Source organism: Acomys russatus, chromosome 11, assembly GCF_903995435.1.
Source record: "Acomys russatus chromosome 11, mAcoRus1.1, whole genome shotgun sequence".
In the NCBI taxonomy this organism is placed as follows: domain Eukaryota; kingdom Metazoa; phylum Chordata; class Mammalia; order Rodentia; family Muridae; genus Acomys; species Acomys russatus.
The window spans coordinates 51,158,026-51,181,895 of record NC_067147.1 but is presented as its reverse complement, the minus strand read 5'-3'; the positions used below and the strand labels follow the sequence as shown (position 1 = coordinate 51,181,895).

The window sequence follows — 23,870 nt, the reverse complement described above, 5'->3', positions numbered from 1 at the left end:
GGAAATCAGTGTGGAAATTTCTCAGGAAGACGAGGATCATTCTATGTCAAGATCTAGCTATACCACTCTTGGGCATACACCCAATAGATACTTTATACGGCCACAGGGACAGCTGATCAATTATGTTCATTGCTGCCCTATCACAATAGACAGAAATTGGAATAGCAGCCGGGAACCCAGATGGCCCCCAATAGAGGAATGGATAAAGAAACAGTAGAATATTATTCAGCCATTAATGAAATGAAATGATGAAATTCACAGGTAAATGAATGGAACTAGAAAAAAAAAATCATCCTGAGGGAGGTATCCCAGACGCAGGAAGACAAATATGGTACGTATATATTTATATATGGATTATTAGTTGTTGCATCAATAATGAGCAAGCTACAACTCATAGACCCACAGAGGTTATGTATAGACTAAGAAAGGGATATATTTCTATATATTCCTAGGTAAGGCATATAGACTAGATAGTTATGGATTGACTGGGAAAGGGAAAGGGCTAGAAAGGGAAGATCGAGCAGGGAGTGGGAGTGAAGAGTGGGTTAAAGGAAGGAGTATGAGGAGAGACAGCTAAATTAAGAACCACTTAAATGGTAGAAGGCAAACTTAACACAGTAGATATTCCACAAATTATATACATAGGCAATCTAAATGAAATCCTTAAATGCTGGAGAAGACAGAGTCCCAACTGTATTTCTCTTGTCACAAGATAAAGCTTCCAGTACCAGGAATGGATTACATCTAATCGAATTTCTCCTCAAAAGGGTACCATGGGAACCATTAAGCCACCCAGGCTGCTACCAAGGTTGCTTTCCCCAAACCCAAAGCAAGGTCCTGTTGCTGACGATAACATCTACCCAACCCATTGCATACAGAGAAGTCCAGATGGTCCCAATCTAGAGTCTTCACTCTAGTGGGCTAGTGTTCTTAGTACAGAAGGTACTTTGTACACTGCCAAGGGAGAAATGTAACACTAATATAGCTTCAACCCCTCTGCTCTACAACGGTGAGATCTGCCTGCAAGATGTGTTAGCACAATGATGGCACGAAGCATGTTGGAGTAACCAACCACATCTGATCTGATTTATGGTCTCCATCACACTATGGAACTCATACCCAATGTTGCATAGATGAATAAGAAATTGAGTCTAGATAGCCCAGGGACCTAGAAGAAAATCAAAGACTACTGTTTTTGTTTTTGTTTTTTTTTTCCTAAAGGAAAAAAAAATAATAAGATGTCTCCTAATGGCTTTCTGTTACATTCATATATCAGTGTCTCACTCCGCCATCATTAGACAAACGTTCTTCTTCAGTAGATGGGGACGAACTCAGAAACCCACCACTGGACAGTGTGCAGAGACTGAGAGACCTTAGAACATTTAGCCTTAAATGGTATGTTGCCATCAATCCCCGCCTTGCCCTCTCACCTCCCTCCCAGCCCTCCCTACCCCCAGCCCTCCCTCCCCCTGGCCCCGCCCCTTTACAGCTGAGGAAACCCTTTGGAAGAGGAGGCAGAAAGAGTGTCATAGTCAGGAGGGATAGAGGATGCCAAGGAAACAAGGCCCTCCACACACAACAGAATTGACACACATATGAACTATGAAGACCGAGGCAGCATGCACAGTGACCGCATAGGTTTGTACCAGATGAGATTCTAATGCCGAAAGGAGAAGTGAACACAAGCTATCTCCCTAGCTATCTCCCATTGATAACCATTTGCAAATGATCATTTACTGTTCTCCAGGGGAGTCTCACCGGGAAACAAACTACTGACTGTTAAGGGTAGGCTGCATAAGCACCTGGCGGAGAGAAGACAAACTCAGCAGCATTTTTAGGTTCCTTGTCTCTTGGCTCTGTCTTTCTTAACTTTATGCTCTTTCACTTTTAAATTTTAATATATGTTTTTTTTTTAACCCTACAGGTCCTTTGTGCATATAGTATAGTTTCTGGTTTGATGTTTTTGTGTGTGAAAGAGTATGTCTCTGTGTTTATATCTGTTTCCTGTGCCTTTTCTTGGGCTCTTTTCCTTCTGCTTGTTTGTTTTGTCCTATTCCAATTTGTTTGTTTTTGTTTTTATTTTTATCTTACCTTATGTTATTTTATCTTCTATTATTATCCCTTAGATGCCTGCTTGCTTTCTAAAGAGAGACAGGAAGGATCTGGATGAGAGGGAGAGTAGGGAGGAACCAAGAGGAGTAGTGGGAGGGGAAACCGATCAGGATATAGCATATGAAAAACTTTAAAATTGAAAAAAGAATGGTAAGCTAAATTTTTGTTTATTGCTTCTGAATCATAAAATTTTCAGGTCCTAAACTGAAATATATACCCAGTGAAACACAAACATGAATTGAAATCAGGAAATATTTAAATTTCAGGTTGTACATATGTATATGTTTGTGGCCATGAGTCGTGGTAGAGGTCAAAGGACAGCTTGTAACAATCAGGTCTCTACTTCCACTGTGTGTGTCTCTGAGACTTGGGGGCAAGTGCCTTAACTAGCTAAGTTCCCTTCCAAACTTTTCAGTGTTGATTTGGCACTAATTGTGTTTCTGTGTGTCTCAGCTCTCAGCTGAGTGTTAGCAGCACGCAGCCTTTAGTGGTGCATTTTTCCCCCAGTATCTGTGACATTCAATGTTCTTTCATATTCGCTGCCACTCTTGACCCTTCTTTGGCCAAGAGTTAGGGTTAGGATCTTTTCTTCCACCGGCAATAGAAGATTGCCTTCCAAATTTCCTGTGGCCCCTCTCTTGCCAGTCTAAGTCAGGCTAAGTCTTCTGGGGTCTGGAAGTCTGGAAGCTCAACTTCTTCCTGAGCACATTGCCAGCAATGACAAGGCAATGAGTGGCAGGCTTGGCCTCACTGGCTCCCCTGACATAGCAGATCATTATTTTGTTCCAGAATCCCTAATGATCACTTGGTCAGTGAATTAATTGTTCCTTGCTCCATTTCCATATTCATTTCCATATGTAAATTAGTCCCTCCTTAGCCTCTTCCTACAGACACACATGTCTGCACACTGAGGTTTCTCTCTCTCTCTCTCTCTCTCTGTGTCTGTCTGTCTGTCTCTGTCTTCCCTTTCTCTCTCTCTCTCTCTCTCTCTCTCTCTCTCTCTCTCTCTCTCTCTCTCTAAATTATGGGAAACACTGGTGGATTTTCCACTGATAATAACTTTTTGCCTCATTTTTCCCAACTGAACTTCATTTAGTATTTATAGCATGTCGGTTAGAAACTGTAGCAATTTCTGACTTAACCCATTATTCTAAATGACTTCCACAGTCTCTACATAGGCTTAAATATTCCTTAGAATTCCGGCTTCTTGTTTCCAATCAGTTTCTAAATATAATTCATGTTACCCAGGCTTAGAAACACCACTCTTGATTTGTATTCTTTATTAGCCCTCATTACAAACTTTTATTAGCTTTTCCTTTGCGTCTATTACCATCTCTGTTTTGCCCAGTACCAACTCTGCCTTTATCTGTCCCTTTCAGCCTGCATTCTCTCTCTGCCAGATAAGACTGAAATGAACTAATCCCTCTCGTGCTGCTGACAAACACGATGCCTCAACACAAAGAGAGCTGGTAGTTAGTGCTTTCCTAGATCGCTGAGTCCAAAGCTGCGGAAAAATAAAAGCGAGTGGGGCCACGTTGGATATTCAGATTCCCCTTTCTGGTTTTAGGAGTGTCAATTCAGTACGGGGAAAGAACATGCAGAGCACTTTAGAAGCCTCTCACGTGACTGACGTCAGCTATTTATCCCTTCCTCAGTTCTCTTCTTGACCTATCTGTGCTGAGCACCCAGGTACTCACTTTTCTCCAGAGTCACCTTAAAAAAACACTTTCCCCCTAATCTTTTCTTTCTAATTGCCTACTCCCCTTCTCTCGCCCTTGTTTCTGCTTCTATCAGCCTTAAGCTGAATGGATCGACGAAAACAAAGCCAGTTATTTTAAGAGACCATCTGTAATCTGGATGGAGACTGTAGCCCAGGCATCAGTTTTGTCACTTTAATCTCAAGCCCTGCCTCTCCCCAGCCCTTCACGCCTCATATGACCACACACTGTTCTGTAGGCTTCGGACTTTTTCAAACCTACTTTATTTGGGGTTCTTTAGTGCTAACACCTCCCTTCCAACCCACCTACCCTAGATAGGAGAGAAAAAAGGCTAATGGGAACAGGAGAGGTAGACCTTCTTAGACTGGGTTCCTGGGACCAATTCCACTTGTATATGACAACATTTAGCACAATCAAAGAACTGTGTGTTTTGATACCTGAGACCTCTAGCTACGGGCTTGTCCTATAATATTGGCTTGATGCTCTTGAAAGCATCCTCCTGCTTTTAGTGGTCTAATTGCCCTCATACATTGACTATTGCTATTTTCTTCTTTTAAAAAATATATTTTATTAATTTATTCATATTACATCTCAATTGTTATTCCATCCCTTGTATCCTCTCATTCCTCCCTCCCTCCCATTTTCCCCTTACTCCCCTCCCCTATGGCTCTGAATGAGGGGGGTCTCCTCCCTCTGTATATGCTCATAGGATATCAAGTCTCTTCTTGGTAGCCTGCTGTCCTTCCTCTGAGTGCCACCAGGCCTCCCCATCCAGGGGACGTGGTCAATTATGAGGCACCAGAGTTCATGTGGAAGTCAGACCCCACTCTCCACTCAACCGTGAAGAACGTCCTGTCCATTGGTTAGATCTGGGTAGGGGTTTGAAGTTTACTGCACGTATTGTCCTTGGCTGGTGCCATAGTTTGAGCTGGTGGGAATGCAAACTAGTCCAGCCACTTTGGAAATCTATCTGGGACTATTTCTATTTTCATATACCACGATCAGTGTCAATGCCTGTCTGGTCTCAGGGTCAGATATGGCTCTACCTAGAGCTGAACCCAAACCCTGTAAGAATTCCGTGAAGGCTTCTCCAGGGGCTTGAACTACCTTTGTAAATGATATGGTGGTTTTACTAGGCCCCTCAACCATGTCCCAAGCACTTAAGGCTGCAACATGACATTGTTCAATTACTGTATCTTCAGACCAGGCTTGTCCTTGTAAGTCAGCATAGCGCCCTTCACCAAGCAATTGATCATTAACATTTATCCCCTTTGTTAGATTTTGTAGTTCTGTTTTTGTGGCTTCGTTTCTCTACCACAATAACCACTGTAACTGTTGAGCAGCTTCTAACACAGCTGACAGCAATCCCTTCCAATTTGGGGGAATAAGTCTATGCTGCGTAGCCTGGCAACTTAACATTTGTTTAACAAAATATGAATACATTTCATACATACATACAATAGCCTTTTAAAAATGCTTTAAGTCTAGCATATCTACTGGACGCCGTGCCTTCTCATCATGAGCCTCACCACCATCGTTAGCAGAGATATGTTGCACAAAGACTGGAAAAGCTGATGGTGTCTGTGCAGCTCTAGAGAACTCCTCTAGTGGCGCACCTACCTCCAAAGCCCTTCCAGCTTCCATTTCTTCTGGAACCCCCTTTGCCTCTCCAGCTTCCCGTTCTTCCTGTCCCCTTCCACACACAGCGCTCTGAATACCCGGTGCATAGAGGGGCCATAATTGTGGGAAACTCTGGCTCTCAGTCACCAGGTGACACTTGGCAAAGTCGGCAAGATCCCAGCAGACCCGTTAAACAGCAAACCAGCGATTCTGAAAAGGTGACTGCAAGGGCAGTAGCTGGGACCTGGAACAGCAGCCAGAGCCGGAGAGGTTCTCTCTAGGAGCGTCTTGATGTGGAGCCACGAACAGCCAAACAACAGTAAACAACGCCAAGACCAAAAGGCCGCGCCTCTTATTTTTGGCTCATATATACATATCCCCTCCCAGAGCCTCTCAAAGCCGGACTAGGATGTTTTTCAGCTGGCAAAGACCAAGCCCCCAAAAGGGGTGGTTCCTCTTCTAGTGGATGAACATCACCTGTTCTCCCACAAGTCTGTTTCCCATCCCACACTTGGGATCAAAACAAAAACATTCGCTACACTGTTCCATGCCAATTCTGAGCTTCATGGTTTCTCACTTGAATTCAAACACCTCAAGGACGGTAATCTGCCTTATGGACACCTGTCTTCTTCGCACACAGAAAAATGCTGTGTCCAATAAGTAACCAATGTATCCTGATTAGTTCAGCCCTTCACTGATCCCAACAGCGTGGGAATAATGTTCCTGGGGCCACGTGACAGAAACCGTGTTACATGTATACCTGCAGAATAAGCGATCCATAGATGTTTTGAGGGCACGGTAACTTTAAAAGAGTCTGTTTGGAAGGTTTTGTGTGTGTGTGTGTGTGTGTGTGTGTGTCTGGATGTATGTGCATATAATGACTGCTAAAGTCATGCTCTGATTTAAGATGTTGCATGCCTTTTGATGTGTGTCATTAATACTTAAGCTATTACTGCTGGGCACATTATATGAAATGTATATGTTTCCTAGGTAATGAGGTAGGAAATACAGTTGAGGTCTCTACATCTCACACCAATCCTCTTTCCTGCCTTTGGGTGGTTTATCCTGAGGACAGAAAGAACCCAGACCCTTGCCTGTGCTGTGCAAGTACTTCACAGCATCCCCTACTGTACAAATTATCTCTGTTCTATATACCTAGGATCAAGTAGGAAGGAAGGATGAGTATCACTGTGTTTCCCTGTCGTTGCCCTGGATTTCACAAATAGATACACCTTGCTGGGCACATCACAGAGGGCAAATACCTCTGTTGGTGAGGCTGAACCATGAAGCAGGAGGAGCCATCTTATAGGAAACAGTTTCCTCCTCTCAAACCACTTCTTTGGATCCTGAGGAGACGACTGAGGACCAGCACTAATTCACTATGTGTACCCCTTGCCCCTGTACCAAGTCCTTTTACATTTAAACTTAAAGCTCATGTCAGTACTCTGAGCACAAAGTTGCTCTCTGACCCCTTTTATTGGTTCCTCTCCTCTACCTGGCCACACTGATGAGAGTGCCTACCTCTACTTGCTACTGAGCCTAGCTATTAGCACTGCCGGACCCAGTGCTGTTGCTCTAAAAAACTCAGGCAACAGTAATGCTGGGATTTATCTTTGTCTAGTAAATGGGACTTTACCCCCCTAACAATCAAGAACCAGTAGGTTCAGCTGCTTTTAAAATCTGATCAAAATAAACTATTTCACTAAGTAGAAAACAGTGCCCACTATTCACCTGCCATAAGGAGTAAAATAAACGAGAAACAGTCTAACGGGTGTACTAAACCTTTAGGAAATTGTAAAATGTCAGCTATGTTATTGGAGGCTTGAGGTCTTTTGTCACTAAAGCAATAGAAATAAGAATGAGTCCCATGCTCAGAAAACACAGACCCGGCTGTACTAAGGTTTCTGTACAAAGGCCAGGCTGCTCTCTCTTTCTCGAAAAGAGGCAGCTTTTATTGATTTGCTGGCATAGGTTAATGCGAAAGTATCATCTTGTCTGAATGACTTCAGCTGCTTAAGTTGTTGTAGCTGCTGAGAGGCTAGGAGAGCTGTAGTTCTGCCCCACGGGACAGTCAGCGTGTCTGCATACAGGGATGAAAGGAATTTGACCCAGAGGTTCAGGCAACAAAGCAAGGACAGACGTGTCAAGGGTTTCCATCCAGTTCCCAACTACTGGGCATCCAAAGTGGAGCCAAAGCTTTAATGTTGGTAACCCTGGTTTTGTAGTTCAGATCCAAGTGTTCTTTCACTGATTCTAGGGACTGTAGGTGGCCTTTGTATGTGCGAGGCACATCCAAACCCCTACACCTGTCCATGATTACGTATCTGTAGACTACGTATGGCTGATGCCTACTCACGAATAGCAAGGTGTTCATGTCATTTAGGAGAAAATAATGGTGATTTGTCCCATATTTGGTATTATCTAGACAGTTGCTTCGATTTTCCATTTTCAGAAACAGTTTTTAATTCTGCACATTATTTAATGGATTTTGGTTCCATAGTTTTGTGTGCATTAAATTTGGCTAGTTAGATTCCATGCTCATGTCTTCCTGATGTCAGAGGCATACAGATGCCATTGTATAGTTTAAAATTCTTATCACTAATAGAGTATTTGTGCTTTCTTATTTTCTGAAGCAGGATGTAAGTTTGAAAAACATTTTTCTTCAATAAACCATCTTGACTTGCTTCTCAATTTAAACTTGGACTAAAATAGCTTTAAAAAAGCTTAGATGATGTGGCTGGTGATGTCGTTTAGGGGAGGGATATTTCACTGTGAGAACAAGGCTCAGAGTAAAAATACGCACAATTATCAACTACAGTAATTAGAGAAAATTTAAGAGGAAAGACAATGGCATCCTTTGTCTTTACACTTGGGTTCCGTTCTCAAGGATAAGTAAGGAGACCACTTTATACATTACTAATCTCTTAAATACAGTTTATTAGTTTTTTGATTTGTACTAGGAATCAGGTCCAGGGCACTGTAAACATTAGGCAAGCATCTACCACTGAGCAAAATTATCATTAAGTTTTTGAAACAGGATCTCTCTAGGCAGTTTGGGCTATCTCTGGTCTACCTGTGTAGCCCAGGTTAGCCTTTAGCTCACTATCCTCCTGCCTCTACCTGCTAAATGCTGTGCTTAGGATTTTAAGCACACCCCCTGGATGAGAAGACACCCAACATGCTTGAAATGCAAATGCTACACATGACACGGCGTTATTTTAAACTGATTCCCCATATTTGAAATGAATGAATTATTAGTAAGAGTTCTAGAACCACAGCCACATCAACACAAGACATTGATCATACCTAGTGTTCTTATGGCGAAGATTATACTATTGTGACAAGCTTCAGGTTTGTGACTTGAGCTATGTGAAGAAGGCTTTTGTAAATCAGTTGATAACAAATAGTCATTAGCATTGTTTGTCACAGACCTTCTGTCTGAAACCAGAAAAAGCCAAGAAAATGAAATGTATTACAAGCCTGTACCCTAAAGCAAAACCATAAAATGAAATCAATAGCATTTGAGTCTTTTTATCACCAGTTTAAGTTTATCTTAATTGCCCTGTCATTTATTCCTGATTGAAGGCCTAGTTAACTGAATCAAAATATGATGACATGTTTGTAAAAAAGGTTTGGTTTTTCTCTTCGACATTTCAAGATATTTGTAATTTTACAATAAAGCGAAAATTGCCACATCAGTTATGGAATTACATAAATCCACCTCGGCTATAAAGTTTCATGTTAGTGCGTTTAAACTACATAAAAACAAAGCACGTGGACAGCGTGGTGGTGGAAATACTGCCTTAGGTTTCTGTGCAGGCCCTGGTGCTTTCCAGCTCCGAGGAGCTGCTCTGAGACACATAATATTGTTCCCTGTGAACTCAGGAGCCGTTGACCTGGAATGCGGAGATACAGCACATGGGCAGAAACTAGGGTGTCAGTATTTAAGGCAGCCCATCAGTAACACCAATGCTCCTGAGTTCAAGATTATTTGATCAAAATTAGTGTTGGACATGGGGGTTGGAGCGAGGAAGTGTGGTTTCTGCCAGAAGGAGACTGCAGGCGAAGAGGAAGCCTAGAGAACAGAGTAGAGGACACCAAAGGCCTTCTTCCTCCAAGGAAGGAAATCCCTCACATGGGTTGTCCCTTTAGTGAGTGCTAAGTGGCAGGAAGGCTGGCACAGTCCCCTGAGGACAGCACTGGTTTGGCTCCATCTGTAATGCAGCCAGGGCTACAGAGCCAGTGTGGGGAGGGAAGGGTGGAGCGCGTGCTCAGATAGCAAGTCCTGGGGTGGATGAGTACTGTGATGCTTAATTCTGTGCTGCTGCCCTGACACTCAGACCTTTCATAATTTGGCCTTAGCTTCCCAGATTCACTCCTGCGTTGAACAAATACTCACTGGGCATATTTATACCCTCTGTCTTTTAAGATATTGGTATACATCAATTTTGTTTTTATTGGGGGTAGGGACCAATTCTAGGACTTTGTGCCTGCTAGAGCTGCCCTAACACTATTCAATACAGTAGTCATCATTAATACTTATATAAGAGAAACTTATACATGAATAGGTCTCAAGGATATTATAACTAATTTTACTATACTTACAGTCATGCCAAAGATGGACTCAGAACAGAGACATAGGCCATAGTTTTTAAAGAATACTCTTCCACTTACATTTTATTATCAATTATATATGTCCTTTAATATGTGTATGGTACTTATTAACATGTATATGGTACCTTCTAATAACACCTTTCCATAACTCCCTACACAAAGCATACTTTTAGTTTCACTATCCTTTCTAATTTTTGGATTTAAACTATTTTCTTCTGGTTGATAAAAGCCTTAAAAACACCGCCATTAAAAGGACAACATGAGAGACTTGAAATTATAAAGCCATTAGAGGGAACTTATGGGGAGTGTTTTGTGATGACCAAGACATGATTCTCAATGCACAAGAAACAAAAGCAGGGGCTGGAGAGATGGCTCAGAGGTTAAGAGCACTGGCTGCTCTTCCAAAGGTCATGAGTTCAATTCCCAGCAACCACCTGTTGGCTCACAACCATCTATAATGAGCTCTGTATACATAATCAATAAATAAATCTTTAAAAAAAAAAAAAGAAATAAAAGCAGAACTTCAGGGCCAATTTCTACTGGCTAAAAAGCCTTTGCAGAGTACAGGAGATGGCCATGGGTGAGGAGTGTACTTGAGGATAGGAGAATGGGGCTGCCAGCCTCTCTGACAGTACATCATCTGAATATATTAAATGGGAATTTTTTTAAAAAAAATCTTAACAATAAAAACAACCCCCCAAAGAGATCAAATGACATAAATAGATGTTTTCCAAAAGAAAAATGTAAGCGACCAGTAAAATATATGGATAATAATATCTCAGCTATCAGGGAAATGGAATCAAAACAGTAGATGCCATCTCATCCTAGATAGAATTGTTGTGGTTAATTTATAAGTAAGGACTAAGTAAATGTTTATTATTAGGCTATAATTATTACGGTGATATTTCTAACCCACTATCAATCAATAAAAACACAGACATCTGTTATATTTTAAAGTAGCCTTGGTTAACCTGGGGCAAGGCAGATATTAATCCCTTAAACTCTACCTTCTATACCCCCTGTAATTTCAACATCACAACATTGCTTGTAATAATTTCTATCTAGCTATCTTCCATCCATAATCTCAAGTACTTGCTAATGTTCTTCATTTGTTAATCCTCCATCTTGCTGGCCATGCGCTTCTTACTTCACCTCACACATGGTGGTGGCCTCCTTCCTTCTCTTTTGCTCCTGTCCTTCCCAGGATCCTTTTCTTCTCTGACTGCTTTCTTTCCCAAGAAGCTCTCTGTCTTCCAAAGATGCTGAACCCTAGACATGCCTATCCCACTTGCCTGCTAATGTATTTCGGCTTTTTATTGGTGAAACATTAATAAGTTTTAAGGCAAGGTTACACAGCAATATTTGGGGCACATTAAAAGACAGCAAGCAGTAATTAGCATCAAAATATAGCATCAGACCAGCTTCCAACATAGAATCATAGTGATCAAAGATGCAAGCATTATAAATGCCTGTAGGGAGATGGAAAAAACTTTCATTGCAAAATACATTTTTATAAAGAAGAAAACATTCTATTACACTGATAGTGATTTAAAGTTGTACAATCATTATAAAAAAAACTATGGAATTTCCTGTCAGATTAAAATTAGTCTAACCATAAAATCCAGTCATCTTACTTCTAGATACAAAGCCACAGGAAATAAAATCAGTAGCTAGAGAGACAGCCAAAAACAAAGCCATACTCACAAGTGGCTATGCCATGAAATCAGTCTAGATGCACATCAATGCTGAATAGAGACAAATTGTCACATACATATGGAATGGAACATTGTTCACCACCAAACAAGAATGAAATTTTATTTATAGTAAGGTGTGTGGGCCCATAGCAAATGGTAAAAAAATCCACTCACAGAAAGATGAGTACCACATACTTTCTCATCTGTAGAGGCTAAAACAATTGACCTCAACATAAAGACATGTTTCTTTTATTGAGTCTCATATTATACAATTAATACATGTTCAGCAAAATAGAATATAATTATTTATTAGGAAGTATACTTTAAAATTAATGAAAATATTATATTAATCAATTCTCCGATTAAACCAATTTTTATTGATCTCTCTCCATTCTTTTTAGTTAATTAATAGCAGTGCTATTGCACTTGATATTTTTAAAATATTTACTTATTAAATAGTTATTTTCTTTGTGGCCATGTGTGTGGTCATGAGTGATGCACAGCACACCTGTTGAGGAGGAGGTTCTCTCCTCTCACTCTGTAGTGCCCAGGGGTCAGACTCTGGTTGGCAGGTGCCTTTCTCCACTGAGCCACCTCTGCTGTGTCTCAATGGTGAGTTCACTGCTCAGCAAATATAGGAACCAGTATTTGTAATGTAGCTGCCAACACAGCACTTGAGATGGAAAGGTGTATGTATCCCATATTCCTTCTTTTATGAAAATGACTGCTCTTTGGGAACTAATTCAAATATGAATGTCATCACTTTCTTTTCTTTTATATAAAACCACTCATGATTTCATTCAGTTGACATTTTTCTTTATTCCTTTGAGTATGCGCTTTCACATAAGTCAACTCTACTTCAATGCCCTACGAAACCTATTATTATTATTTATTGTTTATATTAATTTATTACAAATTCCTTTAGTTTTTCAGTACCTTCTCTCTTATCACAACTTCTTATAAAATATTACTTTTCATACTTTTAGCCTCTCTTTACTGTGCTTGGAATTGCCCTCGTAACTTTCTTTATAAAGATGCAGTGCAAAGGTTGGGCTGTTTGATCATTTATGCTAGTGGTGAATGCTTCGGAATAAAGTAAACTTTGTACATGCGCCAGCCATCACTCTTATGGTAAAGGTTTTATATTGTCAATAGTTTTGTCTCTGTTGACTCTTTATTCAACCAAGGGAATCTGAAGGCAGCAATTTGAATTACTAAGTTTCTCTGTCCTGAAATGCTGCTCTGCTGCCTGGCATGTGGTAGACAGTTAGTGAATAACCCAAGTCAATGAGTGCAATGTCACTAAAGTCCTGGACAATGGTCTGGACATATGGAGGCTCGAGTCTGTTGTCTACTGTGGCAAAGGAAAGAGTGTATCAGACAATGACTACTGAAATACATTTTTTGTCTTTCCTACATTTATTTTAAAGGTGACCTCATAAGTTAGTAGGTTGTTAAATATTTTTTAAAAATATGCCTTATTGTTATTTGGATTTATTATTTATGTATTTGCTATATTAATGCTATAATATAAAATAATCTATAATTTAATTATTAAATAAACTTATAATAATATAAAATTAATATTACATCAATACCATCAAAGAGGATCAGTGAAATTTAAATAATAAATTGACAAGTTAAGAAGCAGGCTATCAGGCTGGGCATGGTGGCACGTGCCTTCAATCCCAGTACTTGGGAGGCAGAGGCAGGTGGATCACTGTGAGTTCGAGGCCAGCCTGATCTACAAAGTGAGTCCAGGACAGCCAAGGCTACACAGAGAAACCCTGTCTTGAAAAACAAAAAAGAAAGCTATCTATCTATCTATCTGTCTATCTATGTATCTATGTATCTATCTATCTATCTATCATTATCATAATCTACCATTCATTTATCTGTATATGTAAATGGATAATTCTGAGTGAAAACTTTAAACAAGTGAATGAAAAATTAGGCAAGCTCAGACCCAGGGCAGTTTATAAGCAGTTTCATGAAATGCACTGTGTGTTGTTTATTGTTTTCTCACTATTGGGTTGTGACATGACATGACTGAATACAGCTCTTACAAAAAAAAGCACATGGTCATAAAACAAAAAGTGATAATAAATTAATTATTTTTGTTTAGTTTCTAGCTCCTGAAAACAAGGTCTTGAGTGTCATTAAAACAATCCTTTGTCTCAGCCTCTTGTTGTTGACCCAGGATCTCCCTAGTTCTTTATGGGGCCCATTTTGGTTTTTCCTTCTAGACCATCTCTGTCCCTTTGTGACTCCACTGACCCTCAAAACCACTACTGGATTTGAACTCATGTATTCTCTTCTGAGGATTTACCCTCAGTTCGGCTTCAGCCTGCTTGAAGGGACCCATTTTCCCAGGCCATCTTCATCATCTGTTGCATTGGCTTCTTGGTACAGACCTAAAATCCCCCTAGCTCTTCCCCATAATCCTTTTAAACTTTTCCTGTTATCTCATCTCCATTATGTTGAGACTCCCTGTCACCCTGTAGAATGTCTACAAGGGATACCACAGCTAACACCTTTGTCTGGGAACCAGATCTAATCTCTACCAGAAACCACATAGCCACCACACTTGGCTGGAACTCAGGGATCCCACAGACACCACACTTGGATAGGACTCAGAGGGGGCAACAGTAACCAAACTCTAAAATATCACTCAGTAACGAGAAAATCAGATATCTACACCAAGAAACACTTCAGAGGCCACAGTTCTAGATGCACGCATGCTAGCACAAAAGCAAAAACATGAACAAGGAATATGCCTCCTCCAGAAGGCTCAATCCTATTGAAATGGCCCTAGTCTTTCTATTCTCCAGATAGAAGCAAATAAACAAAAGAACAAGACAACAGATTCAAAATAGCAATTATTTATATGTTCAAGGACCTTACAATCTTTCTGCTGCATCAAAGAACACATCTTACCAGCAAGGACAGGTAAAAGAATGAAAAAAGGTATTCAAACAAAGCAAAGCAAAAAAAAAAAAAAAAAAAAAAAAAAAAAAAAAAAAAAAAGCATAGATATTGTAATATCTAAAAAATATACTTTGTCACAGTCATAGAGGAGGGGAGTAAGGGGAAAGTGGGAGGGAGGGAGGAATGGGAGGATACAAGGGATGGAATAACCATTCAGATGTAATAAGAATAAATTAATAAAATATATTTAAAAAAAAAAAGGAAATAAAGAAAAAAATGTACTTTGAACTAAAACTAATCAGAAGACATAGAGAAGGACATTGCATTTTGTTAATTTTGGGAGAGGTAGCACTGTAGTTATAATTAAGATCTAAGTGCCTTTATTATGAACTGAAATTAAAAAAAAAAAAATCAACCATATCCATGGTGAAATTCTATAAACCTTGATGCCTGATTAGAACTCTGTGACCCTGGAGAGCTAGAGTGCTGCATATCCAGAGCCAGATGGCCTTGCGCTACTTTCAGTTCCCTTGAAAGCTATTCCTTCTCACTCCTGTGTCTGTCCTAACATCTCTTGGAAATCTTATGAAGCCATAGAATGTGTTATTGGGTCACTAGCTTCCCAGAGCTAATCGTGACACCACATAGCATCTGAGACCCATAGCAGATATTTACCCACTTTGCTGTAAGTTACCTGTGGGCGGGCAGTATCCATTAGTGTAATCAGTAAATGCCCTAATTCATGAATTTCTTTGTCTTGTAGCAAAAGAGTGTGTAATCACTGCCATATGGAATGTATCTTCCCAAACAACCTGAATTTATGTTTTGGGTCATGGTCACTAACTTTCAAGACTATTACTTATTCCCTTTGAGTTCAGAGTTGTTTTGTGTTGGTGCTATTCTTAAGAGATATATGAAGATATTTAAATGCGGATTGGTGTGCTTCTGATGAATTTTAGAGTGATGAGATGGGAGGTAGCTGGAATTGTAGGAGAGGCTGTTACACATGTCAGTATTCTTTCACTGTGATGGTCTTATGTGGGGAGCCATGCTAAATTCAGCCGTGTTAGAAATCCCATGCTTAAGCTGCATGCTGTGACCTTTGAGTTGTTGACCTTTGTTGAAGGAGATCTTGTGTTTAGGCTCTCTTTGGATTATTTACCTTTGAAAGAAATAGGGAAGGTCTTACAGGGAATTACCCAAAGAAATAGGGAAGATCTTACAAAGAACTACCCAGAGGATTAAGGAAGTTTTTACAGGGAGCTATTCAGAGGATTGAATTCCTGCCTGGGTGCTAGGGGAAGTGAGATTACAATAGAGTTTATGGTAACCTTGCTATACAAAGTCTACTCGCCTGCAATAAAGAGAATGTTGATCAGGAATCTCCAGACTTGACTCAATTTTTCTCGCATCTCTGTCCCCCCATTTTCAATCCCCACTCCCTCTTCCAGGGAACCCTGTTCGATTTGTCCCACAGGCTGGGACAGTCTCACAAGAGTTAGATATTGAATATGCCCGACCTTAACATTAGCATTGAAAAACAGGAGCTCAAACTGCCTTATATTATAACATCGGGTCTGTGAAACGCACTCCATAATTGCCTATTTTAATTCACATTGAAAATTATTTTATGAACAATCACTTGATAAAGAAGTCACAATAAAGTACAACTTCAGTGAATTAGATTCTTGCTTTTATTAATATGATGTGCAGTAGAGTTAAAATCCATAGGGTAGCTAATTTTGTAGCCAAGTGAAATCTTTAGACAATTAATTAATTAACCTCAATTTACATAATGGGCTACTTATTTGCATAGCTAATGGACTAGGAATTGATTACAGGCCATTAACAGTTATTAATAAATGGAATGATGTTGGAAATGCGTGTGCCTTCATTTTGAACAGAAGGCAAAGGTTAGTCATGAAATGTTAATAGCAATATTCAAATAACTAGGCAGTGAACAAATGAACACATGCCTTTTTAGGCTTCATGTGTTTTTGAGAAGTAATTCATGAGTTTGCTAGCAGGTCTCATCACTATATACCCACCAGGGCACATGCAAACATCCACCTGCTCACTGGATAAACTTCTATTACCTTATATTTATATTTGTGCTACAGCAAAGGAACTTACTTGTATGATTTTTATATAGAGAACTTACCATCTTTCTATTCTGAAAATCATAGATAGTTCGTTGGAAATGCAAGGCCCTATACTCCGAACACGCAGTAAAAAATTCCTTTAAAAGCTATTTGTTTCAATAAAAAGTGATTGTTAGAATTTCCAATTAACTTTTCCATTTGTTGTGTTTACAAGTTTCTTTTAGACCATTTTATTTGTTTCAGCCAGCAAATTATATAATACTGTTCTTTTATAGTATTTTGTCTGTTTATCCAAATAAGTTTACAGTTGTGGAAATTTATCTTTCCCTAAAAATATAAATGAGTACAATTTACTGTTTTTTATTAGATTAATTTAATTCAGTGTGTGTGTGTGTGTGTGTGTGTGTGTGTGTGTGTGTGTGTGTATGTATGTGTGTGTGTGTGCATGTGTGGGTTCATTATGGCAACAGGGAGTCAGAAAACAATTTGCAAACCTCAGATCCTAAGGATTGCCAATGGGCCTTCCCTGCTAAGCCACCTCACTGTCCCCAGTTTAATGATTTAAAAACCCTAACAAAGGGGCTGGAGGGATGGCTCAGTGGTTAAGAGCACTTGCTGCTCTTGCAGGGGAGCCAGTTCCAGTTTTCAGTGCCTGCACTGTGGCTCACAGCCACCCAGTAGCTCCAGTCCCAGAGGATTTGACACCTTCTGTGGCCTCCGTGCACATAGTGCCACACACATATACCAATACACATATAATTTTGAAAAAATTTAAAATGTTTAAAGCCTGGGGGAAGTGGCCCACTATTTTGAAACAATTTAAATATACCAGTGAAGTATTATCTTTGAGGAAAGTCTAATTCCTTTCATCTCAAATGTATTATGTGACTCAAATTTTCAAATGACTTGGATGTGTCTTTACAAGCAACTGAACAGACACCCACACCAGTTCATTAAGTAGAGTTTATAGTAAGTAAAAGTCTTCTCTGTGACAGTGTCACTAGACTCATTGATGTAATGTGCTTGCATGTCACATCTTCAGAGCATTTTTCGCGCATTGGGCCCTTCCCAGTATCTCTCACTCTCTCCGAGGTTCCCATTTCCCTCCATCTCTTTTCCTCGTCCCTTTCTAGAGATGCTGTTTAACGTCATGCTCTACTATGATGCTGAAATATGATCTCAGGGTAAAAGGTGAGTGTTTTAGGTCAGTGCTTTTCAACCTCCCTAATGCCACAGCCCTTTAACACGGCTCCTCGTGCCGTGGGCACCACCAACCAGAAAGTTATTTCCACTGCTGCTCCATGACTGTAATTTTGCTCCTGTTATGAACTGAAATGCAAATATATGATATGCAGGCTATCTTATGTGGAAGGGTTGTTCCACCCCCCCCCACCCCCAGAGGGCTTGCACGCCACAGTTTGAGAAACATTGCTTCAAATGCTTTGTTGCACTTTTCTTTCTGCAGGCGCCTTGATTGTGGGATGTTAGGTAAAATGGGTTCTTATTGTAACCATCCAGATCTTAAATAGGACACACTGATTATAAAGGGCCATATTGCCTTAGTGTGAAAAAAAAAAGTATTTCATGTATGCATGGATTTATTCTAGTTCTAGTAACATCCGCCAGCATCTGTGTCAGTCCTTCCTACCAGCTGACTTTGACTTGTTTGTCCATGGGACTGAGGTTGCTCTGACAGGTCAAAGCAATGTTTCAGCACCACCATCAGTTCAGCGGCATCACATCCTTTATGCAGTGATGGTCACTTCGTAGCATTCCTGAAGCTAATTTTTTTAAAGTGGGACAGTCATATTTTCATCACATAGGAATGCATGGAGGCTAAATGGGAAGCTACACGGGAATTATAATTCTTGGTACTCACTAATTTAGAAAAGATTATACTTTTATTTAATGCCTCCCTCTGCGCACGCGCTTGCACATGCGCACATAAGTACAAGTACCTGTGCGCATGTGCGCGTGTCGGGCATATGCATGCCTCCCTATGTATGTAGCAGTCAGAGGACAATTTTCAGGAGTTGATTCTTATCTTCTACCATGAGGATCCTGGGATCCAACTCAGGTCTAGTTCAAACTCGATGACAAGCAATTCCAATTACTGAGTCATTTCACCAGCTCAATAGTCCTTGATTTTAAAGTGCCTTTCCCTCTCTTCTCTCGTAGGCAATGTCTAGTAGCCAGGCACCCTTTGCAGTATGATTAGCCATGCACCCAGGGCATCAAAGGAGGATAAAAAATTTTATGCATCAATTTATGCAAGTGAAGTTATCAATAACAGTATTCCTTGATCATCTGTAAATACTATGGTATTGCCTCAGCCATAGCTTCGCTATGCTGTCTGCTAAGACGAAAGACGATTCCTGTCTGGAAACTAAAGGGGTTTCCTACAGTCTCAAGAGGTAGCTCCACTTTTCACATATGTGTGCCATTCTCAAACCAGCCAAAACAGCACAGAATATTGTCACAGTCTTTAAGCAACGAAACTTACTTTTGGAAGGGACTCGGAGATTGGCGAGGACCACTTCCAGAGAGTCCGCCTGCACGCGAAGCACATAGCTAGTCCTTGTCTCATAATCCAGAGGTGAGTTCACGTAGATGACACCCGTGACATTGTTGATCCCAAACTTATCTGGAAGTCAACATACACCTCGTTAGTCTCTTCGTGTGGTAAGGAGACAGTCTCTTTAAAAGCTAACGAAGACGCGTGAGGAGAAGCTAGACCCCCTGAGTGGATCTAGCCTATGGACAGCTCATTCTCCTCTTGGGGGCCGGGGGGAGCGGAGACTGCCTCTGACATGAACTCCAGTGCCAGCGATTTGATCAGTGCCCCTTGGCGGGGCAGCCGGGCAGGCTCACAAAGGAAGGGGAGGCTGGCTATCCTCATGAGACTTGATAGGTTGTGGTAAGAAGGCGAGGGAGGAGGCCTCTCCCCCCAATCCCTCGTAAGAGGACTAGGGGAGGGGAATAGGGCGGGAAGAGGGAAGGTAGGTATAGGAGGATACAAGCAAGAGGGTAACAACAATCGGGATGTAATATGAATAAATGATAAATAAATAAATAAATCTGAAAAAAAAAAAAGCTACTATGGTTTCAATGGCTCTAGAGCATTAAAAACAATCGTTAAGATTAAAAGGTGATCGGGTTCCAGCATTTCGGAAATGCATTTCCATATTGGGATTATCAACTCGTGTTCCCTGAATGGCGCGTTTAGACTATAATTTTTGTTATATGTTATTTTGAGAGTCTGACGGGTTCAGGTACACATCATCTAATCCTGCAGATTTGGTACTTTCTTGAGAGCACCGAAGATCATATTTGTAATCTACCTTGTAGGTTACTTTTACAAAATGCTTTTTATTATTATGAAGTATTTTAAAATACTTTGCCCTGGCATGTCTCTCTCTCTCTCTCTCTCTCTCTCTCTCTCTCTCTCTCTCTCTCTCTCTCTCTCTCTCTCTCTCAAAAAGCTAGTATGTGAGTATTTTAAACGGGAAGAAGGATGGACTGTTTATCTGTACAGTATCCCACCACCCCCTTCTGCACACACATCCTTCCTAACCCTCTTCTGTAGTGATGGCCATGAGCTGAAATGGTCTACAGGCATGCCTTCAGGTGTTGCTCATCTGTTGATGGACTGGCTAATTCTAAAATGGTGAAGAGCATATCTGTGTATTTTTCTCTACATTCCTCGTAGCTGGAAGGGTCGTTTCCACATGACTGACATTCAGTATTTGCTGAATGAGAAAATGGATAACCTACACGGAACAGTCACTGTGGTTGGAGGCTGTTGATAAATACAGGCTTGTTGCGATCTTCAACGACAAGGACAGGGTGAGCGTCGGAACAGATTGAGGAGTGACAGCTACTTTGGATTTGGAAGCAATGGAGAAAGGAGGCTCCATTGCACTGGGGTGGGGGTGGGGGGAGGGGACGGGGGAGGTAAAGCAGTGGAGAAAAGCCAAAGAGGGCAAATAAGCAGGCAGTATGTGAGTGCTTCCTGAAGGGGTAGCTCACTCTAGTGACAGGTGGTCACGGAAACACTTCAGACAGGACTGTCCTTTCAGACCGCCAAGCAGCAGCCACATTCACTTTTTAATTAAACACTCAAAATTAACTAATATCTTAAACACTTATTAAACATTCTCAGCCACCCATAAATATCCCAGTCTGCCTAGGGCCTCAGAGGAGAAGAGAGCAGACAACAGCTGAAATGCAGTGGTAGAGAGTCCTACGCCCCAGAAAATGACTGCCATGCTCAAAATGGCTGGAAGACAACACTCAGACTTCCTGTTGATTGATTTGGCTGTTTGGAGCATTGTGTGACATCACCCAAATGTCTGTTAGCACTGATATGGCTCTTTTGGCATTTACACTTAGGTATGATCCTAAAGGTTTCTCAAGCTTAGTTGACATGAGGTAAGGATTGTGGTACACACAGGAGGGAGAGAAGGGTCTAGAAAATCATCTCTTGCAGCCAAAAGAACAATTCATTCATTTTGAAGAGATGTCACAAAAATATCCTCAACAAAGGGAAGGTAGATGCTTCTATAATTGAATATAAACTCAATTGGGGCACTCAGTGTCTTCAGCTAACACAACTAGACTGCTAATCAAGCCATCAATTGCATTGAAGATGGGAAGAATTACCTTAGGATAGAGGAAATAATAGTTCCATCAAAAAATCCACCGGATTCTACATTTATTGGCTTTTGGAGAAAACATAGGCAACATTCTATACCAACCTTCCTCGTTTCCTGCCACAATGGAGTACACGATGCTCTGATTGATGGCGGCAGCAGAAATGACACCAACTACAGTCCCTCTGGCAGCAAGCTCGCTTACAGGAGGAGGTCTGCAGGATTAAAAAAAAAAGTGTTCATTTCCTTTGTGCTTTCCTTCCTTCCTTTCTTCCTTCCCTCTTTCCCTCTCTTCCTTCCTGTTTTAGTGCAACATTTATTTTTTAATGATTTGTTTATTTTTAATTTATGTGCTTTGGTGTTTTGCTGGTATGTATGAGGGTGTGAGGGTGTCAGATCCCCTGGAACTGGAGTTACAGATAGCTGTGAGCTGTCATGTGGGTCCTGGGAATTGAACCTGGATTCTCTGGAAGAACTGCCAATGCTCTTAACTGCCAAGTCCTAAGTTTTTAAAATGGTTTATTTATTTTTAATCTATGGAAGCATTTATTTTTACAAGTGAAATTGGAGCTGGGCATGGTGGCACACACCAGTAATCCCAGCACTCAGGAGGCAGAGACAGGCCGATCTCTGTGAGCTCAAGGCCAGCCTGGTCTACAAAGTGAGTCCAAGACAGCTAAGGCTACATAGAGAAACCCTGTCTTGAAAAGCCAAATGATGATGATAATTGTAAGCACATAGTGATCTACCTGATAAACAGTAATACTTTTTATAAACTTTAGAACATTTACTTCAAGTTTTGTAATTCCTATAGTGTTCCACACAAATTATTTTACAGCAAGTTAATCATATTGGCTATGTTAATAGAATCCTACTTCCATAGTCATTGAAGCTATATGTTAAAAATGACAATTCTATTTCTAACATTTAGAAGGTTTCGGCCAAGTGTGATTTGTATATGTGTACCATTTTAAAAACTTGTTGCTTCCTTGAAATCAGTGTTCCTTGATAAGGTGTGTTATCTTTGTTTTTCTTGCGTAGTATGCATACATGTGTGTTTGAGTATTCATATGTACATGGGAGCATGCATGTGCATCTGAATATGAATGTTCACGTGTGTGTGTGTGAATGCATGCACGTGCAGGTGTGTATGCATGTATGTATGAGCATTTGTCTGGGCATGTGTGTGTAGTATAAATACATGTGTTCATGTGTGTTCATGTGTGTGTGTGTGTGTGTGTGTGTGGGTGATGCCTGCAGGTACAGGAGGGTATGCATGTGTGTGCACTTGAATGTGGAGTCCAGAGGTTGATCTTGATGTGAGATGCCTTCTTCTATCACTTTCCACTTTAATTTTCAATGAGCCTGGACAGATCCATTTGGGTAGGCTAGTCAGAGAGCTTCAGGAACTCTGTTCTCCCTTCCTCCCCAGCACTGGGATTATGGGCATGTACTGCCACACCCAGCCACTACATGGTTGCCAAGGCTCCTATCTCATCTGCTTAAGACTAGTTTTCAAAGCTTGCTCCAAGCTCATAGAAAAACAGGGAGGGAGGTAAAGCATTTCCCTATGCGTTCTGCTGCTACCAGGGCACAGTTTCCTCTACTCACAGAAGCGATCTCGCCACAACTTATGGGCAGGCACTATTAAGCCATGGTCACCTCAATTCTGGTGTTCTGTATTCTATGGTGCTGGGCAAATATTTAATTACATGTGTCATGTAATTTGCCTTCATGATCCATCTCTTCTTCCTCTAAAGTGATCTCTGACAGTCACTCTTCTTCCCACACTGTCTTGTCTGCCCAGATGGTCATTTTGTTGGACTCACATGCTGTGTTGCTCTTCAGACTGGCAGCTTTGCCTTAGCAATATGTACCTATTTCTCCATGTCCTCATGCTTGACACTTCCTTTCCTGTCATGCTGATGGTCTACAGTTTGTTTTCAGAAATAAAGACTCTCAGGTGTGTACAAGCTTTGATCACTATGAAGAAAGCCACTGTGAGTATTCACATTTAGGCTTTTGTGGGTCATACATAGTTAACTCATTTGGAAACATGATTTCTGGATCATGTGCTAAGAGCAGGTTCAATTTTAAAGAAGTTAGAGGAATTTTTTTCTCACATTCCCTTCATCGGGATGGTAATCTTACTGCCTTGAATCCATGCCAACATTAGGAGTTTTGACCTAACAGCCATGCAGTGGTATTTATTTATCTTATAACATTTTAATGATAGTTTTGAATTTAATAATATAAATTGTATCATACTGCATGTATGTTTATGTGAGTAATATTATTATGTAGTACGGTCAAGGAAATGCCATATTAAAAGTCCAGTGTTAGCACACTATGTTCAGAATTGTGGAAGTTATTAAAATGAATACAATATTGTCCTATTATATGCTATCCAATGTGTCCTTTGGACTGAAG

General features: G+C 40.6%; 1 protein-coding gene across 1 annotated transcript in view; it reads right to left on the bottom strand.

The window, feature by feature from the left end:
• Pcdh15 (protocadherin related 15) overlaps positions 1-23,870 on the bottom strand; it is a 428,603-nt gene that overhangs the window by 101,785 nt on the left and 302,948 nt on the right. The window contains exons 22-23 of the mRNA XM_051153212.1: positions 21,546-21,655; positions 19,292-19,432 (exon numbers count right to left, since the gene is read on the bottom strand). Of these exons, the coding sequence (XP_051009169.1) occupies positions 19,292-19,432; positions 21,546-21,655 (251 nt within the window). The remainder of the gene's footprint in view (positions 1-19,291; positions 19,433-21,545; positions 21,656-23,870) is intronic.